Source organism: Pezoporus wallicus, unplaced genomic scaffold (assembly GCF_028554395.1).
Source record: "Pezoporus wallicus isolate ANWC-B61680 ecotype Strahan unplaced genomic scaffold, APGP_CSIRO_Pwel_v1 contig_6464, whole genome shotgun sequence".
NCBI lineage: Eukaryota > Metazoa > Chordata > Aves > Psittaciformes > Psittacidae > Pezoporus > Pezoporus wallicus.
Window position 1 is genome coordinate 2,429,688 of NW_026642130.1, and position 18,351 is coordinate 2,448,038.

At 42.7% G+C, this 18,351-nt stretch overlaps 2 protein-coding genes across 3 annotated transcripts; one reads left to right on the forward strand and one right to left on the reverse strand.

Moving 5' to 3' along the window:
* The first annotated feature begins 2,914 nt into the window (after positions 1-2,914).
* On the forward strand, positions 2,915-7,004 carry LOC130609083 (gallinacin-9-like). Of its 2 annotated transcripts, XM_057427686.1 has the most exons (3): positions 2,915-3,075; positions 5,758-5,887; positions 6,569-7,004. In XM_057427686.1, exons 1-3 carry the CDS (start codon positions 3,018-3,020, stop codon positions 6,582-6,584), a joined length of 204 nt encoding a protein of 67 aa, XP_057283669.1. In that variant the 5' UTR covers positions 2,915-3,017; the 3' UTR covers positions 6,585-7,004. The 2 variants fall into 2 exon arrangements, with proteins under 2 accessions (XP_057283669.1, XP_057283670.1); XM_057427687.1 differs by lacking the exon at positions 6,569-7,004 and having other exon boundaries at positions 5,758-5,891.
* A 1,779-nt stretch (positions 7,005-8,783) lies between these two features.
* Positions 8,784-14,016, reverse strand: LOC130609088 (gallinacin-8-like). Its single transcript, XM_057427692.1, has 4 exons — positions 13,864-14,016; positions 10,412-10,502; positions 9,968-10,101; positions 8,784-8,899 (listed from the first exon to the last, which is right to left on the reverse strand). The coding sequence occupies exons 2-4, from the start codon at positions 10,467-10,469 to the stop codon at positions 8,891-8,893; spliced, it is 201 nt and encodes a 66-aa protein (XP_057283675.1). The 5' UTR covers positions 10,470-10,502; positions 13,864-14,016; the 3' UTR covers positions 8,784-8,890.
* Positions 14,017-18,351: the final 4,335 nt, after the last annotated feature.

The following is an 18,351-nucleotide window of genomic DNA, read 5'->3' on the forward strand; positions in this document are numbered from 1 at the left end:
GTAGGGATCCAGGTTGGAGATGATCCCATGGTTGATCTTGGACAGGTACTTCAATCACTAGGACTGGAAACTTAGTGGAAACCCCCACTGAAACTTAGTGTCATGCATGAGCAGCCTTTATCAAGTGCTCCACCAAGAGGAACGAACTGTACCTTCCACCCACTGTCACCTTCACTGTGTCTGTGAACATCTGTACCTCTCACCATCATATTTTCTTTGCACTTACATTTGGGACAGGGGAGCTCAAACCACTGCTTGCTGCCACCTGTTTATTTACTCCTACACCACAGGAGATTTTCACTAAGTTAATTCTCTGCTTCTGCAACGGCAGATCAGTTGCCCATCCGTTGTGATTAAAAGCAGAGACTGTCCTTCAGGCCCAAAAACATTTGCACTCCTTGCCCTGCAACCCAGAAAAGAGACCACAGGTGGCCACTTCCCAAGCTGCAAATGCAAACAACAAACCAACAAGCCCTCTGAAGGAACAGTAAACCAAAGCAATTCATCTACTTGTTCAGGGTGACGAATGGCCATTTCTTCACAAGGACAGGTCCCATACAAACCCCCCACCCACTCTTTTCCTATCAGGTCAAATATTAACTCTAACAGACACCTCAAGAGATCAACTTCCCATCAGTGACAGCTATACTGCTTTCTCGGCACGCTGATGACTCCTTGCCAGCATCTTCTCCTGGTCCTCAAGGAGAAGGAAGAAGTGGGGCACCTTGCCTAGGCTTCCTTTCCCTAGTGCCAAGCAGTTTTCATGGGGCTTGTTATCACCCCAGGTGTGTTTAAATTTCCATGGAGGGAGCCTGGATGCAGGACAAGCGTTGCTGCCACTCTTCAAATGGCTCTGGAGGCAGAAAGTGAGGAGGATGGAGCTGCTCACCCTTTCCTTCCTTCTTCCCAATTTGTTTGGTTCCAAAGAGCATTGGACAATGTGTGATGGCATGGGCCAAGCCTGGCAGAGTTGGAGCAAAGCCCATCAGCCTCACCCCCCAAAACAAATACCCCTGCCCCTTGTGCCACCTGGGACAGAATTATGCAAGGAGCAGACATGCACGTTCTCCTTCTCCATTAAATCCTGTTGTTTTTTGCAAACAAACTTCAGCGTTGAGGGCTTCCTTATGCTTGGCCATGATTTACAATCAGAACCTTTTCCACCACTGGCAGTCTGGGAGGTGCAAAGAGAGGGAGATACAGGCTTGATAACCCCAAGCATCTCCTGAGTGTTGGGCCCATCACATGAGACAGTCAGATTATGAGGCTTCCTCTCCTTCCCTTGGATCTCAGGATGTCCATGGCAATGCTTCCAGTCCTACCTGTCCTGCCAGCAGTACATAGTAGCACAACCTGGTGAGCAGGAAAAGATGTTCAGGAGCCCCTCCTCAACCTCTTCATCTGCCCTCCACTGTAAAGAGGATTTTCACTTTTTTCGAAGTCCTGGTCCTGACATAGAAAACTAATGTGGGTTTTGCACAAATTGGAGCACCCACTTCATGCCTTACACCCAGTTTATAGCAGCCAGTTCACCAGACGCAGACATCTCTGACTTCTGCTTGCAGACATAACTCACCTCTTGCTGTTATTCTCTGTCACTCCAGTTTGCTGCTCTCACTGAAGCAGTAAAAAATTAAACACCCTTATGACTGGATTTCATTAGTGATTCCTGGATTATACTGTTTGTCTGAAAACCCCCACTCTTGCATTTCTCATACGTCTCAGGAGTGGCATCCTTGGAAACAAGGACAAGCAGTAAGAGTGCTGTACAAAGCTCTGGTGACGCTTCCTCTGGTCCATGTTATACACTGCTGCTCCTTTACGCGCATGAAAAGCAATCAGCTTTTATTTTTCAGATACAAAGGAAGGTTACAAGGTGAAGAGAGATGTGGAGGCATCACATGCAAGTGGACTTGGTATGCTGAATCTACGGAATTAGAAAGAGAGGCATGACTCTCTTCACAACCACATCAGGAAGGTGGCTAGCAGCAAGGGAAAAAGGTATCAAACCAAAGTTATTTGGGGCAAAGAAAAGTAGGTTTAGACTCTCTGCAAAGGCTAGACTTTGGAAGAATGTTCAAACCACCAGAGTACGGTGTAGGAAGGACCATGATCTCACCTTTCTCAGGACAGAGCTTAGCTGATTTCTGAAAGGGAATTGGGGTGCAGTTTGCTATGCACAACACACAGTGGTGTCCCTCCCAGTCCTTTCTAATGACTTCTTCTTCAAGGTTTGGTACAAATCCATATCTAAAGTCACAAGTATAAGATGCAGAGGGTAACTGAGCTCTAACTCATGCTAGAAGAACATCTGGGAAGCTGGAGCTGCTACCATGTCTGCCAATTTCATAGCCATAGGGGGCAATATCCACAACCCTTTCATCCCTACCCTGCCTTCTTCAGTTGCAGCCCTACAATTCCAGTCCAAGCAAGGACTAACACTATGATACCTTCCTGCATTCAAGGAGCAGGGTCTGTTGCCTCCTTGTTTCATGCAGCCCTGCAGGCCTGCTTTCCTGCCTTTGCTATGCTCACCATGCCTGGTGGCTGAGGGGAGCACAGGCTGCCATAAAACCATGGCCAAAAGCCACAGGACATCAGCAGATTCACATGGTTTACAGTATTGTGCATCACAGGAACCCACCTCCCTCCTCCTCCAATCCTGTGTCCTCCCTGGGTGCAGCCCACCAGCTGGCACAGGGCAGGCAAGCACTGAGTAATTTGGCTGCTTAGGTCAGCTATCATTTGGTCATTTGATTTGGCCATTGCTCAGGTCAAGCATCTTCAAATGTGTTAGGTTGCAACATCGTCATACATCACCAGTCTCTATAGCAACAGGGCAATGAACTCACTGTTCCTCAGACAGCCAGTCCTCCACCCCCCTAGTTTTCTGGACTACTCCATCCCAAAGCCTTTATAAGTAGAGAGACTAACTGTGTTCTGCCTCAGACACCAGCTTCTGTCCATTGTTGAGCATCTTCAAAGCTGCAAAGACTATCCTACTACCATCTGGCATCATGAAAATCCTTTTCTTCCTTGTTGCTGCTCTCTTCTTCCTCTTCCAGGCTGCTCCAGGTAAGACTGAAAATAGATGAGATGGAGGGTAAAAGGGTGCATGTATAGAGAGCTCCATTAGAGCCTAGTGCTGAGGTTCGGAACACCTCTGTGTTCTTGGCTTCCATGACTTTCATATTAGAAGTCCCCTTCCCTAGTCACAGTCCTAATCTTTAAACTATTTAGCCAAGCACCTTGATAGTCTTCCTGATGGTTTCTTTCTAGCATCTTGCGTTCCAGTCATACGATGACATGACGGAAAAAGAGATGCTCCTGTGTATTGAACTTGGTGCCAGTGAATGCTATGGAGCAGCTGGTGAAGGGTCTGCAGGACAAGTCTTGTGAAGAGTGACTGAAGGAATGGGGGTTCTTTAGTCTGCAGAAGAGAAGGATTGGGGTGTGGGGGGGGAGCTGCTTATCTCTATAAATAGCTGAAAGGAAGTTGTAGTGTGGGGGGGATTGGTCTCTTTTCACAAGTAACAAGCAACAGGACAAGAGGAAACAGCCTCAAGTTGTGCCAGGGGAGGTTTGGATTGGATGTTAGGAACACTTTCTTCACTGAAACGGTTTGCAAGCATTGGAACAGGCTGCCCAGGGAAGTGGTGGATTCACCATCCCTGGCAGTATTTAACAGACGCATAGATGTGGCACTTAGGCACATGGTTTTAGTAGTGGGCTTGGCAGTGTTAGGTTAATGGTTGGACTTGATGATCATAAAGGTCTTTTCCAACATAAACAGTTCTACTACGCTATGATGATTCCACTGAGGCAATTCTTAGGCTGATACTTAAGACGCAACCCTGCAATTTGAGAGTTTTCTCACATTCGCACTCGCGCTTCCTGACTGTGTATTCTAGATAAGTAGACATCCTATAGTTTTGGAAAAGTGTAGCTGTGACTGTGGGTCTTTGCCTGACCTCTGTACTGTTCATGTGCATTAACTGGGTTTAGAGCATATGCATCATTCTGGGATGTTTGGGAGAGTTCAGAGCAGGTTAAGCTATCTCCATCCTTGCTTTGGTTTGCAGTAGACACAAATTTGTACCTACTTTCCAGGACCAGTACATGTCTGTCTACTCAAAGAAGAAATGTAGAACCACTGAGGCCAAAACCAGTTGTAGGTGCTTTGGACAAAGCCTGTAATATGTGCTTCTTGATTGCTTTCTTGGATTTTTCCTATTATATGCGTCACAAAAAGTATTTTCTATTTCAAAACAGTCTGTCACCTCTAAGATGGCTGCAAAGCAGGTGCAACTCCAGTAGTCTCTGGAAAAGGGCCACAAGTTGTTTTATATCTCTTCATGAAGATTTACACACAGAAAAGACCCACAGCAATACAGGGATTTTTAATTTGAGACAAGGGAAACCAAGGTCTAATGATGTCTTTAAAATCAGCTCAGTGAAATCAACAACACATAATCCTTGAATAGTGCGTGATTAAGAGAAAAGGCTTGAAAACCACTAGGTCAAATTGGTTGAAATGTGGTAAGTCTAATTTAGAATAAAGTTCACATGCCTTTCGAATGAAGGATAGAGTCCAGTTTGTTGACAGGTATGGATTTTTCTAGGCACAGAAAGTACTGGGTGAGATTATCAGGTTTGTGCTTAGCAAGAAGTTGGGGCAGATGATAAAGGCTTCTTCTGCCTTTTCAGTGAACAGATGTACACAGCTCCAACTGATATGAGAATTTCATTTAAATTATACAAAAATAACACAATTTGAATCTCAAGCTGGACATCCAGTGAGAACAAGTAATGTTTAGTCTGGAAATACTCGAACCTGAATTTGGGGCCAGCTTCTCAGCTGGAGTAAACCTGGGCAGATCCCCTGATGATGATGGAGCTGCAGCCTTTACCACCATCTGAGCATTTGGCCCTTCAGTGAGAACACACCAGCATGATAAAAACAGCATAGCATCTCGCTAAATCTAGTAACAACAGCCACAGACGTTATTTAATGGTGCGTTTTTAAGTGTATTTAAATATTTTAGTTGAGCAAATGTTAGTCCCATTGTTTCAGCTGTGATTAAGATTTATCTTTTCTGAAGTTTTATGCCATCTGTGTTAGCCATGCCACATTTTACATGGTAATACATTGCACAGGTCTCCTCTGAGCATGCCACTCACAACGCTCATTTCTTCCTCTGAGGAAGATATTCAAAGTAGGAGATAAAGATTATGAGTCATAAATATGCTTTACATTTGTTGAAACTTGAACTGAAAGTTTGCAGAAACTCAGTTTAGGACATTTGCATTTGAATATCATCACTTCTGTTTCTGAAGGTAATGTGAGATTCATGTTAAACATGCATTTTTCTGTGCTTCCTGTGGGTTTTTCACATAACCTAGCATTTCTGTGTGTAACTGGGATGACAAGCACATGTGTCCAGGAGGGATGCTAATGAGAGCAGACAGTAATCTTTGGGTCAGTATTAATCAGGCAAACTGTCTCTTTTGATTGAGAATTTCAATGGACTTTCCCTCTTAATGGAGAGATTCTAGCATTACAGCTTGCTCTTCTGGTTAGTTTGCATTTCATGTGGATGTAAAGACCTTAAGAAGGAGTGATTAGGTTACCCCAATAACAAATCAGGCACTGTGGCAGGAAACCACATACCATGCCAGGTAAATCTGATGCTGCAACTCTTCAGTCCTCTACCTTGACAAATGAACATGAATTTTCCCTTGGGGTTCTTTTGGCAGCTTACAGCCAGGTAGATGCTGACACTGTAGCATGCCGGCAAAACCGGGGCTCCTGCTCGTTTGTTGAATGCTCTCCTCCTATGGTTAACATTGGGACCTGCCGCAGTGGGAAGCTGAAATGCTGCAAATGGTAAGACTAATTCCTCCAGAGAAATGCTGCTGAACCAGGAGCAGACAGGCTTACTGGGCTTTTACCCTTTGGCATGAAAGAGGCCACCTTCTTCAGCCACCTACACTCTCCAAATAAACCTCATGAAGTGCTGGGGTTTGTGCCTGGTAACAAAAAGGCAGAAAATAAAGCAGGCCTATGGCCTTTGAATCTCCTCATCACTAGTAGCATCTAATATTGATAAGAACATATCACTAATAACTTCTTCTACCATGAGTCTGGCACCAATGCTCTGGTAGCAGCTCTGCCTCTACTATTCAGGGTGTACACAACTGACTTGAGACAGCACTGAGGAGTCCCCTTCAACTCACACAAGCAGCAGCATGGAGCTTCACACTACAGAAATGAAGCTTAACAGCACAGGATAACCATTAAGCAAATGAGGACTCACAGCAGCCATGCAGTTCTCCATCGGCATTACTTGGTGCGAAATGCCATAAGACATTTCCACCCTATAGGTGGAAACCCTCTGTCATATTTTCATCGGTACAAGCAAGAAAGCATCTGCATTTATAGGAGATATACCATGCAGAGTGATGCTGTAATATGCCATGGTCCAGCTCTGGAGTTGGTGCCATTTCATACTTCTGTTTTGGTTTAGTTATTTGCATTTCTGTTTAATCTAATTGGGTTTCTTTGCAGGACACCCAGTTCATAGAGATGACACCTCATTGACCACATAGACATCTGGGCATCCAAGACATCTCTCTTCCTTTGACACCAGTGGATCCCAGTCTCAGTGCAATCCTGGGGAGCCTTTTGCACAAAGAAGAAGACCCTTATGAGCTAAAGAAGGTGTGAGGAGGTTTTGTACCCCGATAAAGAGATTTGCAACTTGAGTTCTAATAAAAGCAAAATCACTGTGAAACCACATTTCTGGTATTTGCTCATGTATGCCAGGATAGCTTTTGCTGTTTTTGTTGTCTATAAAAATCAACCTGTAAATGGAATTTATTTAACTAAATGGAGTTAATTTAAGTGTGTGTGTCACTAAGCCCTGTTAAATCATCCTGCAGAGTGTCTGTGTTGCAGTGTTTTGTGCGAGAACATATATATTAATAAATCAAAAAGCACTAGAGCTCATTTCCTCTGTCATCCCATCCGAGGGCACCAGGCTGGGGGTTGGGAAGCAGACTCAGTCCTCTGCTCCTCTCCAGGGCTGCATCTGCCAGCCCAACCTGAATCATGGAGTCACAGAATGTTTAAGGCTGGAAGGGATCTCAGAGATCATCCAGTTCCAACCCCCTGCCACAGGCAGGGACACCTTCCACTAGACCAGGTTGCTCCAAGCCCCTGTGTCCAACCTGGCCTTGAACACTGCCAAGGATGGGGCAGCCACAGCTTCTCTGGGCACCCTGTGCCAGCGCCTCAGCACCCTCACAGTAAAAAACTTCTGCCTAAGAGCTCATCTAAATCTCCCCTCTGTCAGGTTAAAGCCATTCCCCCTTGTCCTGTCCCTACAGGCCCTTGTCAAAACCCCCTCTCCAATCTTCTTGTCATCCCCTTTAGGCACTGGAAGCTGCTCTAAGGTCTCCCTGGAGCCTTCCCTTCTCCAGGCTGAACAAGCCCAGCTCTCTCAGCCTGTCTCCAGAGCAGAGGTGCTCCAGCCCTTGGAGCATCTTCATGACCTCTGCTGGACTCCCTCCAACAGCTCCACATCCTACTTATGCTGGGGCCCCGATGCTGGATATGGGACTGCGGGGGGGGTGTGGGGGCCTCATCAAAGCAGAGATGAATCCCCTCCCTCGACCTGCTGGTCACACTACTTGTGATGCTCTCAATAATGAAGCGCTGGGAATGGCAACACAGACAAACCGCGGGGTGGCAGAAGACCAGCTCCTTTAGGTCTTGAAATCACCTCCCCACATTCACAATGTTCTTCTCATGCTGCCTCTATTTAGTCCAGGCCAGCACCATGCTAACGGACTTTTACTTCTCTGGGTCCTAAACTATTACTAAGTTATTTGGTTACTAAACTAAACGCTATTTATCACTCCACCATGCTGTTCGGAGGCAGTGGATTGTGTCCAGCTCCCTGGAGTCTTGGTGCCTCCTGTTACAAGGTACAGACAGGCACATCCCCTGCTTCCTTTCCCCATCCCAAAGTGCTAATGCAAAAGCCAAATGGATCTGAGACAAGGAATGACTCAAAGTACCCACACTCTCCATACCGCAAACTGCAACAGGCACTGAACATGCTCAGCTTGTCCCAGCTTTCTACTAGCCTAACCACAGCAGGTTTGGAGAAGTTATTCTTAACTGTTACTGGTCAACCGGATAGTGAATATGACCAGGCCATATTCCTGCACATACATCGGTTTGGTTTCTTCTCCTTTGCTTGGATAAGTTTAGCACAAGAGACATCTCACACTGACCCGGGTGAGATGAGAGGCAGATCCTCCAGCAATGACACACACCAAGACAAATCCTCACAGGTATAAGGATCAAACAAAAGTCTTCTGAAGCAAGTTTACTAAGATTTATTGAGATATACAGACCATGACATACTAACATTGCAGCTGAGTGTTCAATGTCTCCTGCAGACTTTGTCTTCTAGCGTTATTTGCATTATTGCTAACTTTAAAAGGAAATAATAAGTATCTGTTCTGAGGGCCAAAGGAAGACCCTACTGTGCATCCCTTCATGAGGACAGACTTCTGCATGTTGGTGATCTGCCCTCTGGGGTAGGTGTTGGTGGCCAAAATACAGTTTCAAGAGAAAAACATTTTAGACAAATAAGAAATATTGTTGGTTTTTTTCTCCTGGGTGGTTCAAGAATTGCTTTGATTTCTTCATGTCTGTTTGTGGAGCAGTTTGTTTTCTTTCTGCTGTTGCTTATCTTTTGGTGTGTGCATGTGTGTGCTAAATGCACATTTTCAGCTTAAAATTCCAGGTTTCCTGATGGGATGATGCATCCCAAGCTGCCAGAAGCTCTGCTTGGCCCATCTGAGATGCCAACAGTCGCTAATCATACTGCAAAAGAGGAAAGAAACTTTCAGGTTTTGTACTTATAACCAGAACAAGGTTTGAATAAAAAGCAGAGGAATTGAATGAGCACCAAGAGCTGATAGTTCTGGATAACATGGTAGTGCTTACTAGGATACTCACACTCCTGCTGCTGCATTTTGATCATAAAATACCTTACTATTTAAATTAATAATGAGTTTCCCAGTGTCTGTACTTGAAGCTTCCTACTCATCTCAAAATCTCTTGTATGGAGGGGAATTTCTTCTGGTTCTTCCCCCTTTATGGAGGGGAAATTCTTCTGGGGAATTTCTTCTGGTCTTTGTTTTTAACAACTCTGCTATTCATATTGAACACACTTTGTCTTTAACAACTTTGCTATTCATATTGAATGAAGTTAAATAAGAGACTCCATGTTATAGCCAAAAGATACAGAAAATGAAATATTAGAATCAGTGGAGAGAGAGTGTAAATTTTCATGGATGTTTGTTTCTGCAGTTTCATACTGGAGTAAAGATACAGTCTGAAATTTAGAATTCCAGTAGGGAATTCAAGAAAAAAAAAATATACAATTTAATGTTTTGGTTTTGTATAGAGAGGGTAAAATTACAGAACAGGAGAAAACATCCAGCAGAACAGCATGATAGCTTGCTCTTCTGACTGTGAGACCTGGCAGACTTTACAGTGTGGAACATGCAGGTGAACCTGGCCTAAACATCCCAGGTCTGCACATTTAGAGACATGTCCTTTAAAGCCAGTATCATTCATCATGAGTAGTTTGAACCAGCTAATGAGAACAGCAGAAAAAAGGAGTTTATTTCTAGATAATTACCTCTCTGCTAAAGAGATTTGACTGTGATCTTTCCCATGAGGTACTTGAGTACATTATTTATGGTACAGAGGCAACTAGTGAGGAAATCCTGAGGAAATCCTATATCTGAGTGTACAGGGTCTCTGCTGCCTTGTTGGCTTGCACTAGAAGAGTTTTGCGTCTAAAGGGCAGTCCGAATGTGTGAAAGGGAGTAATAAACCCATTCTCCCAAGAAATACCTGATATTCACCAAATCCATAACTCACCACAGCCCTACAGCAAGGGACCCCTTGCTGGCAACGTCCAAAAGGCCTCATGTTGGGTAGGGGACAGAGGTCGGTGGAACAGGTACCCCCAGCCTGCTTGCATTGCACATCATTATTAGGTGCTCGCATGAAACCTGCACAAAAACCCCAGAACAGAGTCTTGATTTTCCTTCCCAAAGAAGACTAAAAACAAGTTATGACAGCAATATTTTAGTCTACTTGCAGGCTTGCCACATCTGTATCATTAAATTTCCTTATTTTACAAAGCAGGAGGGCTCAGGGGATCCAATGGACCCAAGTGGCGTCTGTCCCTTGCTAAAGTATGGACCAGCACCTGTTGGCCTTGGGCAAAAGGGACTAAAACACATTTTATTTCTATTTTAGGTACTCTATACTTCATGTGTGCTTCCTCCTCCATTTCCTTTGGTCTTATGCAACTCTTACCTAAAGTGCCTTGGAGCATTAAGAGGAAAATAGCAAAGAAAAGGTAAAGGATCTTCATGTCTGAATTCAGTGCCACCAAATACAACAGCTACTGAAAAAGAGAACAGAAAACCAGAAGGAGGTCATGCATTTAACCTGCACTTGTCATTACCCAGTACAAACACTATTTATTACATATAAGCTGCTATTTGATAATAAAAAAATGTGATTTGTGCAAGAGTAAATGTTCTAGAATAAATCTATTGAAAAATTACTTTTTGAGAAAAGATATATATGAAAGCACATTGCATAAGAACAAGAAAATATATTTATGTCTATAAAATTTAAAAGAATTAGATTAATAATTTGTTTCCATTAACTTTAGAGATGACCTACACCACCTCCAGCAAAGACTCTTATATTTGAATCGCATACACCCTGTTATAACTTCTTCAAAAAGTAAGAAATTTAACTAATTTCCTCAAAACTTTATCCAAGTCTTATAAGTGAGTTTTTCTTAGATACCTTTTACAACTTATAAGCAACCCTGCTACATGCACAAAATCATCAGAACTTCCATTTAGCATTTTCCCCACTTTTATATGAGCAACATTACTATACCTGGCTGGGATGGAGTTAACTTCAATAGATAGAATAGTGCATTGCTTCCGTCTTTTAGTAACTAAGTTGTCTATTTTATTTAATTATAGCATATTTTGTTTCAGATATCTGTAGACAATGACTTAAGCCATTCCAATTTCTCTGGGTCATAAACGCTCAGAAATTTTCATTATTCAAACAATAGTAAATTTTGTAGCTTGCAAGCCATTAGTAAGTCCTTAAAAATGTCTTTACAGAAAAAGCTAAGGAGTTATCTATCTCTTCTCTCCGTAACACCTCTATAATGCGTAGGTATGAAAGCCTCAAAGTATTTTTCCACCACCATTTCTTGCTGCAGTTTCCAATTAACTTCTGAAAACAATGAAGACTACTATAATCATTCAGAATCACCATTATTAACTATAATAATCAGCATTACTGAAATATCATACATTATACATTTCAGTTATTAAGATTTAAATAAGCTGCAAAATCATATATCTTGGAATGATCAATTCCTCTTTAGAGGATTGAAGAGTATTAGCAAGAAGAGATGTATTTTTCTCCTTATCAGTTGAAACTGATGGGGAAACTACACCTTCAGCTCACCCTAGAGGACTTCAGGAAAGGGAGCACAGTGATCAGTTTGTCTTACCTGGTTCCTTTTAAGGGATAGCTTCACAGAGTGATTCTTGCCCTAAAACAGCTGTCTTCATATACTCCTGTTGATGACACAGCTGCCACAACCAGCAGGCCAAGGGCTCAGGCTTCCCACATCAATTCCCAGCAGCTGAAATGTGAATTCCCAGCAGCCGCTGAGGAATGCTGACCACTCATGAACTCCCTCCCCTTTCTCTGGTGCATGAGTTTGCTCTTCCGTAAAGCACCTTGCACCACCTCAGTTTGTGTACAACATATTGATCCATCAGGGCTGTGGAAAAAGCAGCCTAGGACATGTACTGAGAGCTCCTGGTTTGGATCCAGCAAGAACCTGTTCCACAGGGCTGTCCCATGGCCAGTGCTTGGTGTTGACAGCAGAAAGGTCCTCTCTGAAGCCTGGAGACATTTACCAAGGCTACATTAAGGAATCTCAGGTTTTGCACCGTTTAATTACTTTAATTAACTAATTTAATTAATTAGTTTCTCCGAAGAGCCAACCAAAGAGCATCTGCTGCCCAGCTCATCTGCCTCTCAGATGAAGGTAATGAAGAGCTAATAGTGAAATTGCTCTCCAACAGCCTTCTTCAGTCAAGGCTACTGAAATTATTCCGACAACAAGGTTCTATTTCTAAGTAAGATTTTCTTCTTAATTATACAGATTTCTTCTCATTCTGAGAGCTGATTCTGTGAATTATTATGGATTATGTTTTCTGACAGGCCAGCTTTAAAGCCCTCAGTGTTTTGAAACCTGCTGTAGACTCATGCAATGGACAAGAAGCAAGTCTTTGCTCTGAAAATGATATTGAACCTAACAGGTAATAGAGGTAGGTCCAGGGAGGAGGAATGTGGGATTTACATTGCCTCAGCAGCTGGAGACAGCCAACCATGAGCGTCTGGGGAAGTGGGACATATATTCTTCTTTTAGAAACCATCAGTCTCTGTGTCACAGGTGCCCAAAATCCTGTTTACTTAAGCCCGAGTGATATGTTAGGAAAACTACAAATACGTGCTTTAACTGCCCAGAAACAGATAGCTATTTTAAAACCCATTCCTGTATAATTTAATTGATGGAACATGTATATGTGCTTTATAGCCTTTGTCAACTATTGTTCAGGTTTTTGTTTTGTTTTCTTAAAAAAACAATTAGTTAATCAAATTATGAAATGCAAAGAAGCAGAAATAAACTCTGTGAGTGCTAAATCCATAAATGTGTTCCTAGAGGCACAGAGCTCTGACCTGAGCTTTTGGGGTCTGACAATCTGTCACCTCCTGAAAAGGAGCTCAAAATAGAATAAAAGACTCTTTTCCTCCTGTTTCCCACTTTGTGCCTGTGCTTCCTGCCCAAAGTGGTGCAAATTAGATCAATGATCAAATATGAATCAGGACCACGATAAGATCTTCAACTCATTAATTATGTCTGTTTTATACTTGATGGTAAATGTTACATTTCTTCAACATGGTAATTAAATTATCTGTTATTTTAATTACACCACATTGTTATTAACTCTAACTAGTATATTGGCCACTCAAGCTTACAGAAGTGACACATTTCTCTAACCTTTTTCTTGGCAGTTAAACTTGTGTAATAAAAGAATGAATATTTTATATCAATTAATATTGTATACTGAAAGCATTATGACAGCTGAATGTCTTAGTTTCTTTTCTCTGCTGTACTGCAGAGGATACTGAGTGGAGCCCTAAAAATCATGTTCTTCTTTTATACAGAGAATATATGCATGCACAGATATATATGCATATATCTATTTGTATGCCTGTTTATATGGATGTAGATATTCATAACGTATAAATATTCTAAGAGAAATAAAGACTCAATTTTCTGAGCTGCTTTATATCTTATCTTAGCTGAAGTACATAATAATGGAAGATAACAATTTGGATATTGTAGTCTGAAATTTACCCAGGAATAGTCAGGATATTAATGTGAGTAATTTGAAGTTGCACGTATTCTATAATGATGGCATTTCTTACTCTCCCATTTCTCTACAGTCCCCCTAGCAAATCCACACTAACATTTACGTATGTATAACATTTATATATAAAATGTTAACATGAACATGTGGAAGGACTTTTCTAACTGCCAGCTGGCTTTTTGTCACCTAGCATGACACAGACTCCTGTCATCTGAATATCCAGCTCTCAGTTCCTTTGCTCATACACAGACAAGTGCTGCCTAAGGTGTTCCTGTGCCCCACCACACATCCCTGTGTCCCACATGCTGGCTGTTCCAACAAGGCTTGGTTTCCTCTCTCCTGGCCCTTGTCTATCAGCCCCAGCTGGGCATCTCAAACAGTCCAGAACACTGCAAATTGTTCCAGATGCTGGTGTGGAGGCAACTGGATTAAACCCTGTGTGTCTATGTATTGCCTCCATCATGCCACAGGTTACCTCTGACGATGGGATGTCCTCAGGCAACTTGAAAATCCGTAAGGATCCTTCACTTTCTCCTTGCCATCCCCTTCCTCCAGTGTCCTCTGTGTAAATGACAGGAAGGGATGACAGACCTTTGGTAAAATTGCCCAACGCTTGTCCTCACATAGGTCCACAATTTGCATGAAATCCAGCCAGGGAACAGGCCTGCTGTCCATTCAGTGGCCTTGGCCAGCCCCATGGAAACCTGCCCATATCTGACTTGGCCAAAACCTGCCTGGAAATCACAGCTGCTGCTGGTCCTTTGTGCAGAGCGAGCTGTCCCTGTTCCCTCTGGGCAGTGTGGCTGGGATGCATTTCTCCAGCCCAGGGACCACCAGCTTCTCAGAGGAGACGCAAGAGTGCTTGCCGTATGCTTCCAAAGCCCTTGAAATACGAGGGCTAATGTGCTGCTCAGGGAACCAGAGAGCAGAAATTCAGCTTTACATCTACAGAACAGCAGCAACATTTATCCGTGCATCACCGACTGTGTTGCAAAGGCAGGCTTTATGCCACATGGAGAGGTACATCCAGAGGAGATGGGGTAGCACAGGAGAGTGGGAAGGTCCCAGAGGAAGAGAGACCAGGCATCTTGGCAGGATGGGGATAAAGAAAGTTAGAAAGAAAACATCTTTCTTGCTGTTGCAGGAAAGGACTGTGAGGGTCCACATAAAGTTCCCAAAATCGGTGTACCTCATATAAAAAATTAGAACAATTCCTTTCCATTTACTATAAAGGAAGAGCAATGAAAACAGCTTGGCCTTTGGTATTTACCTTTAGGACATCTACAGTTTGGTGAGATTACTCCTGCCATTTGGCATTTGTCTCCAGAAAATGTGATTCGGTTTATAGAGATTCTTTGGTTTCTAGAAACTTTAGGCTACATGGCCTGTACCAAGGAGCTTTGAGCACACTGCGTGTCTGCCAGTCACAGTGTGGTCCTTACACCAAGAGGCTGGACTCTGCGCTGGTGCCCTGACACCTTCAATTTAGCTGTCAAGTCAAAACCAAGGCAGAGGGCAGATTTTTTTATACAGATGTTAATTTCATCATTTCTCCCCGGTTACTCAAGGTAACAATTTAATCATTAATTTTGGGCTGGATTGAAGTTTTTTTGTGCACTGTTTGAAGTTTATGACTTTGTATCCGTTTGTTATTGATTCAGATGATCTATCCTTGGTTCAGAACTTTATCTGTTAATTCTAACAGTACATGCCTTGCAAATTCATTTACAACTATAGAATAGCATTGAAATACTGGTTATCCTCCTTTTGGTGGATGTACTCTTTAGCAGTGGAACTGCAGCTAACAGCTTTGGCAGCTGACCTAGAGGATTCTGAGTTTCTGTACTATACACTCCACAGTGCCATCAAAACACCTTGATCTCCTGTGCATCGATTATGTCTTACAGATAGAATTTGGTTTAGTGCACATAAAGGAGGGTAAGGGATGATGCTACAGTATAACTGAGGAGCAGCCTGTGGCTGGCTAGGCCACAAACCATCACTGTTGTTCAGCCAAGCTCCTCTTCAAAGCACACTTGAACATCTGCTCTTTGGTAAACTGCTTGGGATCAGCTTATCGTTGTTCTTGATGTTCTAGCTATGTCTTCATACAATGACTTCCAGATGCCTGGAGCCTTTGTTGGCATGAACAAACTGTCCTTTGGAGGTGAGGGATGGAACAGCAGACAGGCATTCTGTGCAGTAGCATTTTAAATAGGGGAGACACTGCTGAAAGGCTTCCCTAAGATTTCCTGCTTTTTTTGTTGGGTTTTTGTTTTTTTTTTTCATCAGTAAACTATTAGCAGCAGAGTTTGAGATTCCCCCTTTTCCTCCTCATTGCCTCATCTGCTACGCTAGATACAGACTCATAAGACAGAGGTAAGATCCTCCTTCCTTTCTGTGAAGTGATCTTGGCAGAGTAACCCTTTATCTTGATCTGAAAAAGGTGAAAGCCATTTCTCCTTCCCACACTCTGCAGCCTCCTTGTGAAGATGCCTCCCTTATAGTTCATCCAACAGCATCAGACAGAGCAGCAGTTCAGGATCCACCTGTCAGTTCTCGTGCCAGGGCTCTATGCACTACATCATTACATAAAATTCTGGTCCCATCATACTGCTTCTCCTTCTCCAAAGAGAGCTGTGTGATCTGGACCTGAAATGTGTGGGGGAGTGTGACATCATTGGTGAAGTCCAGCTAGAAAAAGTTGGAATGAAGACTTGCCGTGCAGGTAGAGAGAAATGTTGCTGGGTCACTTCTGGACTTTGATGAAACAAGAAAAGAAAAGAAACATGTTATTTAAGCAAAAGGAAACTCTCCATGAAAACTCCCTTTCCCTCTGCACTGAAAATAGCAAAGAAAGTAGATGTGGTGTGTGCAGAGAGGATTACTTACCTAATGTCAAGATCCAAATGATTGAGAGGTGCTGCCCAGGTTAGCTGGACTGGATCGTATGCACTGCTCTACCCATGTACCCTAGGTGAAGGAATGTGTAGCTGGTGCTACTGTGATCCTGGTGTAAGTCAGGTCTACCAGCAAAAGCGCTACAGTAAAACACAGATTGTGAAGGGCAAAACACTGCTATATCCCTCTTGATGTTCAAAACTCACTGACTGTCCCCTGCTCATAAAAGCAGGAGCTGTAGGTGAGGATGGAGATGTTATCTACCCTGAAAGCCACAAACCAAAACCTCTATAAGGCCTGCCTTTACCACAGTGAGCTCTAGACAGTCAAAGGTGCTCCATCCCTCCTTTGCTTCTCCCTTCCCCATTTTCAGGCAGAGGTACTTTGATGGTAACAATTGGAGTTACTGTGTATAATTAATGGTGTCAAGAATGCCCAGCGTTAAAGCCATGTCCTTGACATTACTTACACAGAGCCCTGCACAGGGTAAAAGTTAACGATGCATCTTTGTTTCCTGGAGGAATCGGGTTGAGTAACAGTAGCAGTTGGTAGGCGAAGTAACCGCAAAATTGGCAAGCTGTGAAGTAACTGCAGCTTTTGCAATTTTATTCCCTCAGCTTTCTGCTTTATGGCCAGAACCTCATGAAGACACCAGATATTTAAGCATCACTTTTTTCCTAGTGAAAAAGAAAAGAGTTCACTGATAAAAATACACAGAAAATAAAAAGTTATCCCAATTACCAGGGTATGCATTTGAGAGAAATCATTTGTAGGCGTGTTTTCACTTGCATCTATAGCTATGTGTGTCTGTGCATGTATGCACACATGAACACTTCTGTATAGTTAAGAAATTAATGTCAAAACGTTGAAACAATCATATCACTAGTAATTAAACTGAGGAACCAGAAAGGAATTTAAGTATTTCAGTTTAGTTTTGATAGTAAATGATCTGTAAGATGTGGTGTCATTTGCAGAGATCTTGGTCAATTAGTCATTCAAAATAGCAAACATATCATAACCTATTATGATGTACTTCAGGTGTTGTATTAAAGTATTCATGAACAATGTTTTTTGACTGGAGTGACTTATAAAGTAAAACATGATTTGAAAAAGTATTTAGTGTTAGTGACATTGGATAGTTACGGTGTATGTCAGCAAGTAACTTGGTGCAATGGAAGATCAGTAAGTAGGAAAGGATCACTAGACGTTAGAGATTGTGCTGAGGCTCCTCAAATTTTCATTGAATCCATTTATTGATTCATTTTGACTTGGGTTTTGCTATTAAATAAACCACAAAACAATCTGAGTTGGAATGGCTGTTTGGAGACCACCCAGTCCATCCATCCCTTCAGACAGAGCCAGTTTCAATGATATGCCAGGCTGCTTAGAGTTTGAATATCTCTATGAGGATCAAGACTCCATAAATTCTTCAGGCTCCTATTCCAGTTTCTGACAACCCTCATTGTGAGAGGGCTTTTTTTCCTCATACCTACTTGGAATTTCTCTCATTGTGATTTGCCTCTGTTACCTCATCCTTCCACTGTGTACCTCTGAGAAGAGTGTGGATTAGGTAGTTGTGAACATTACCTTTAACCATGCTCAAGCTGAACAAAGACAGGTCCTTCAGCCTCTCCTCAGGTGGCTGATCCTACAGTCCAAACCCTCTAGGTTTCCAAAAGAAATGTTATATATACACTATAGGACCTCAAGGTGGTATAGCCCACACGTTGATTCATGCCACAGTAGGTATTGGAGTGCCTTCAGACTACCTTCAGAGTACATTCAAAGCAAAAATACTGGTCCTCTTTCCTGCTAAGGAATCTAGTTTGCACACTCAAAAACCCCTCTGCAAACCAAACCAGCATGAAG

Bases quoted from the DNA above. Each gene is read 5' to 3' on its own strand.
- LOC130609083 (XM_057427686.1), top strand. From the start codon at position 3,018: ATGAAAATCCTTTTCTTCCTTGTTGCTGCTCTCTTCTTCCTCTTCCAG. The intron at 3,076-5,757 runs GTAAGACTGAAA...TTCTTTTGGCAG, and splicing joins CCTCTTCCAGGCTGCTCCAG to CTTACAGCCAGGTAGATGCT.
- LOC130609088 (XM_057427692.1), bottom strand. From the start codon at position 10,469: ATGAAGATCCTTTACCTTTTCTTTGCTATTTTCCTCTTAATGCTCCAA. The intron at 10,102-10,411 runs GTAAGAGTTGCA...GTTTTTGTGCAG, and splicing joins AATGCTCCAAGGCACTTTAG to GTTTCATGCGAGCACCTAAT.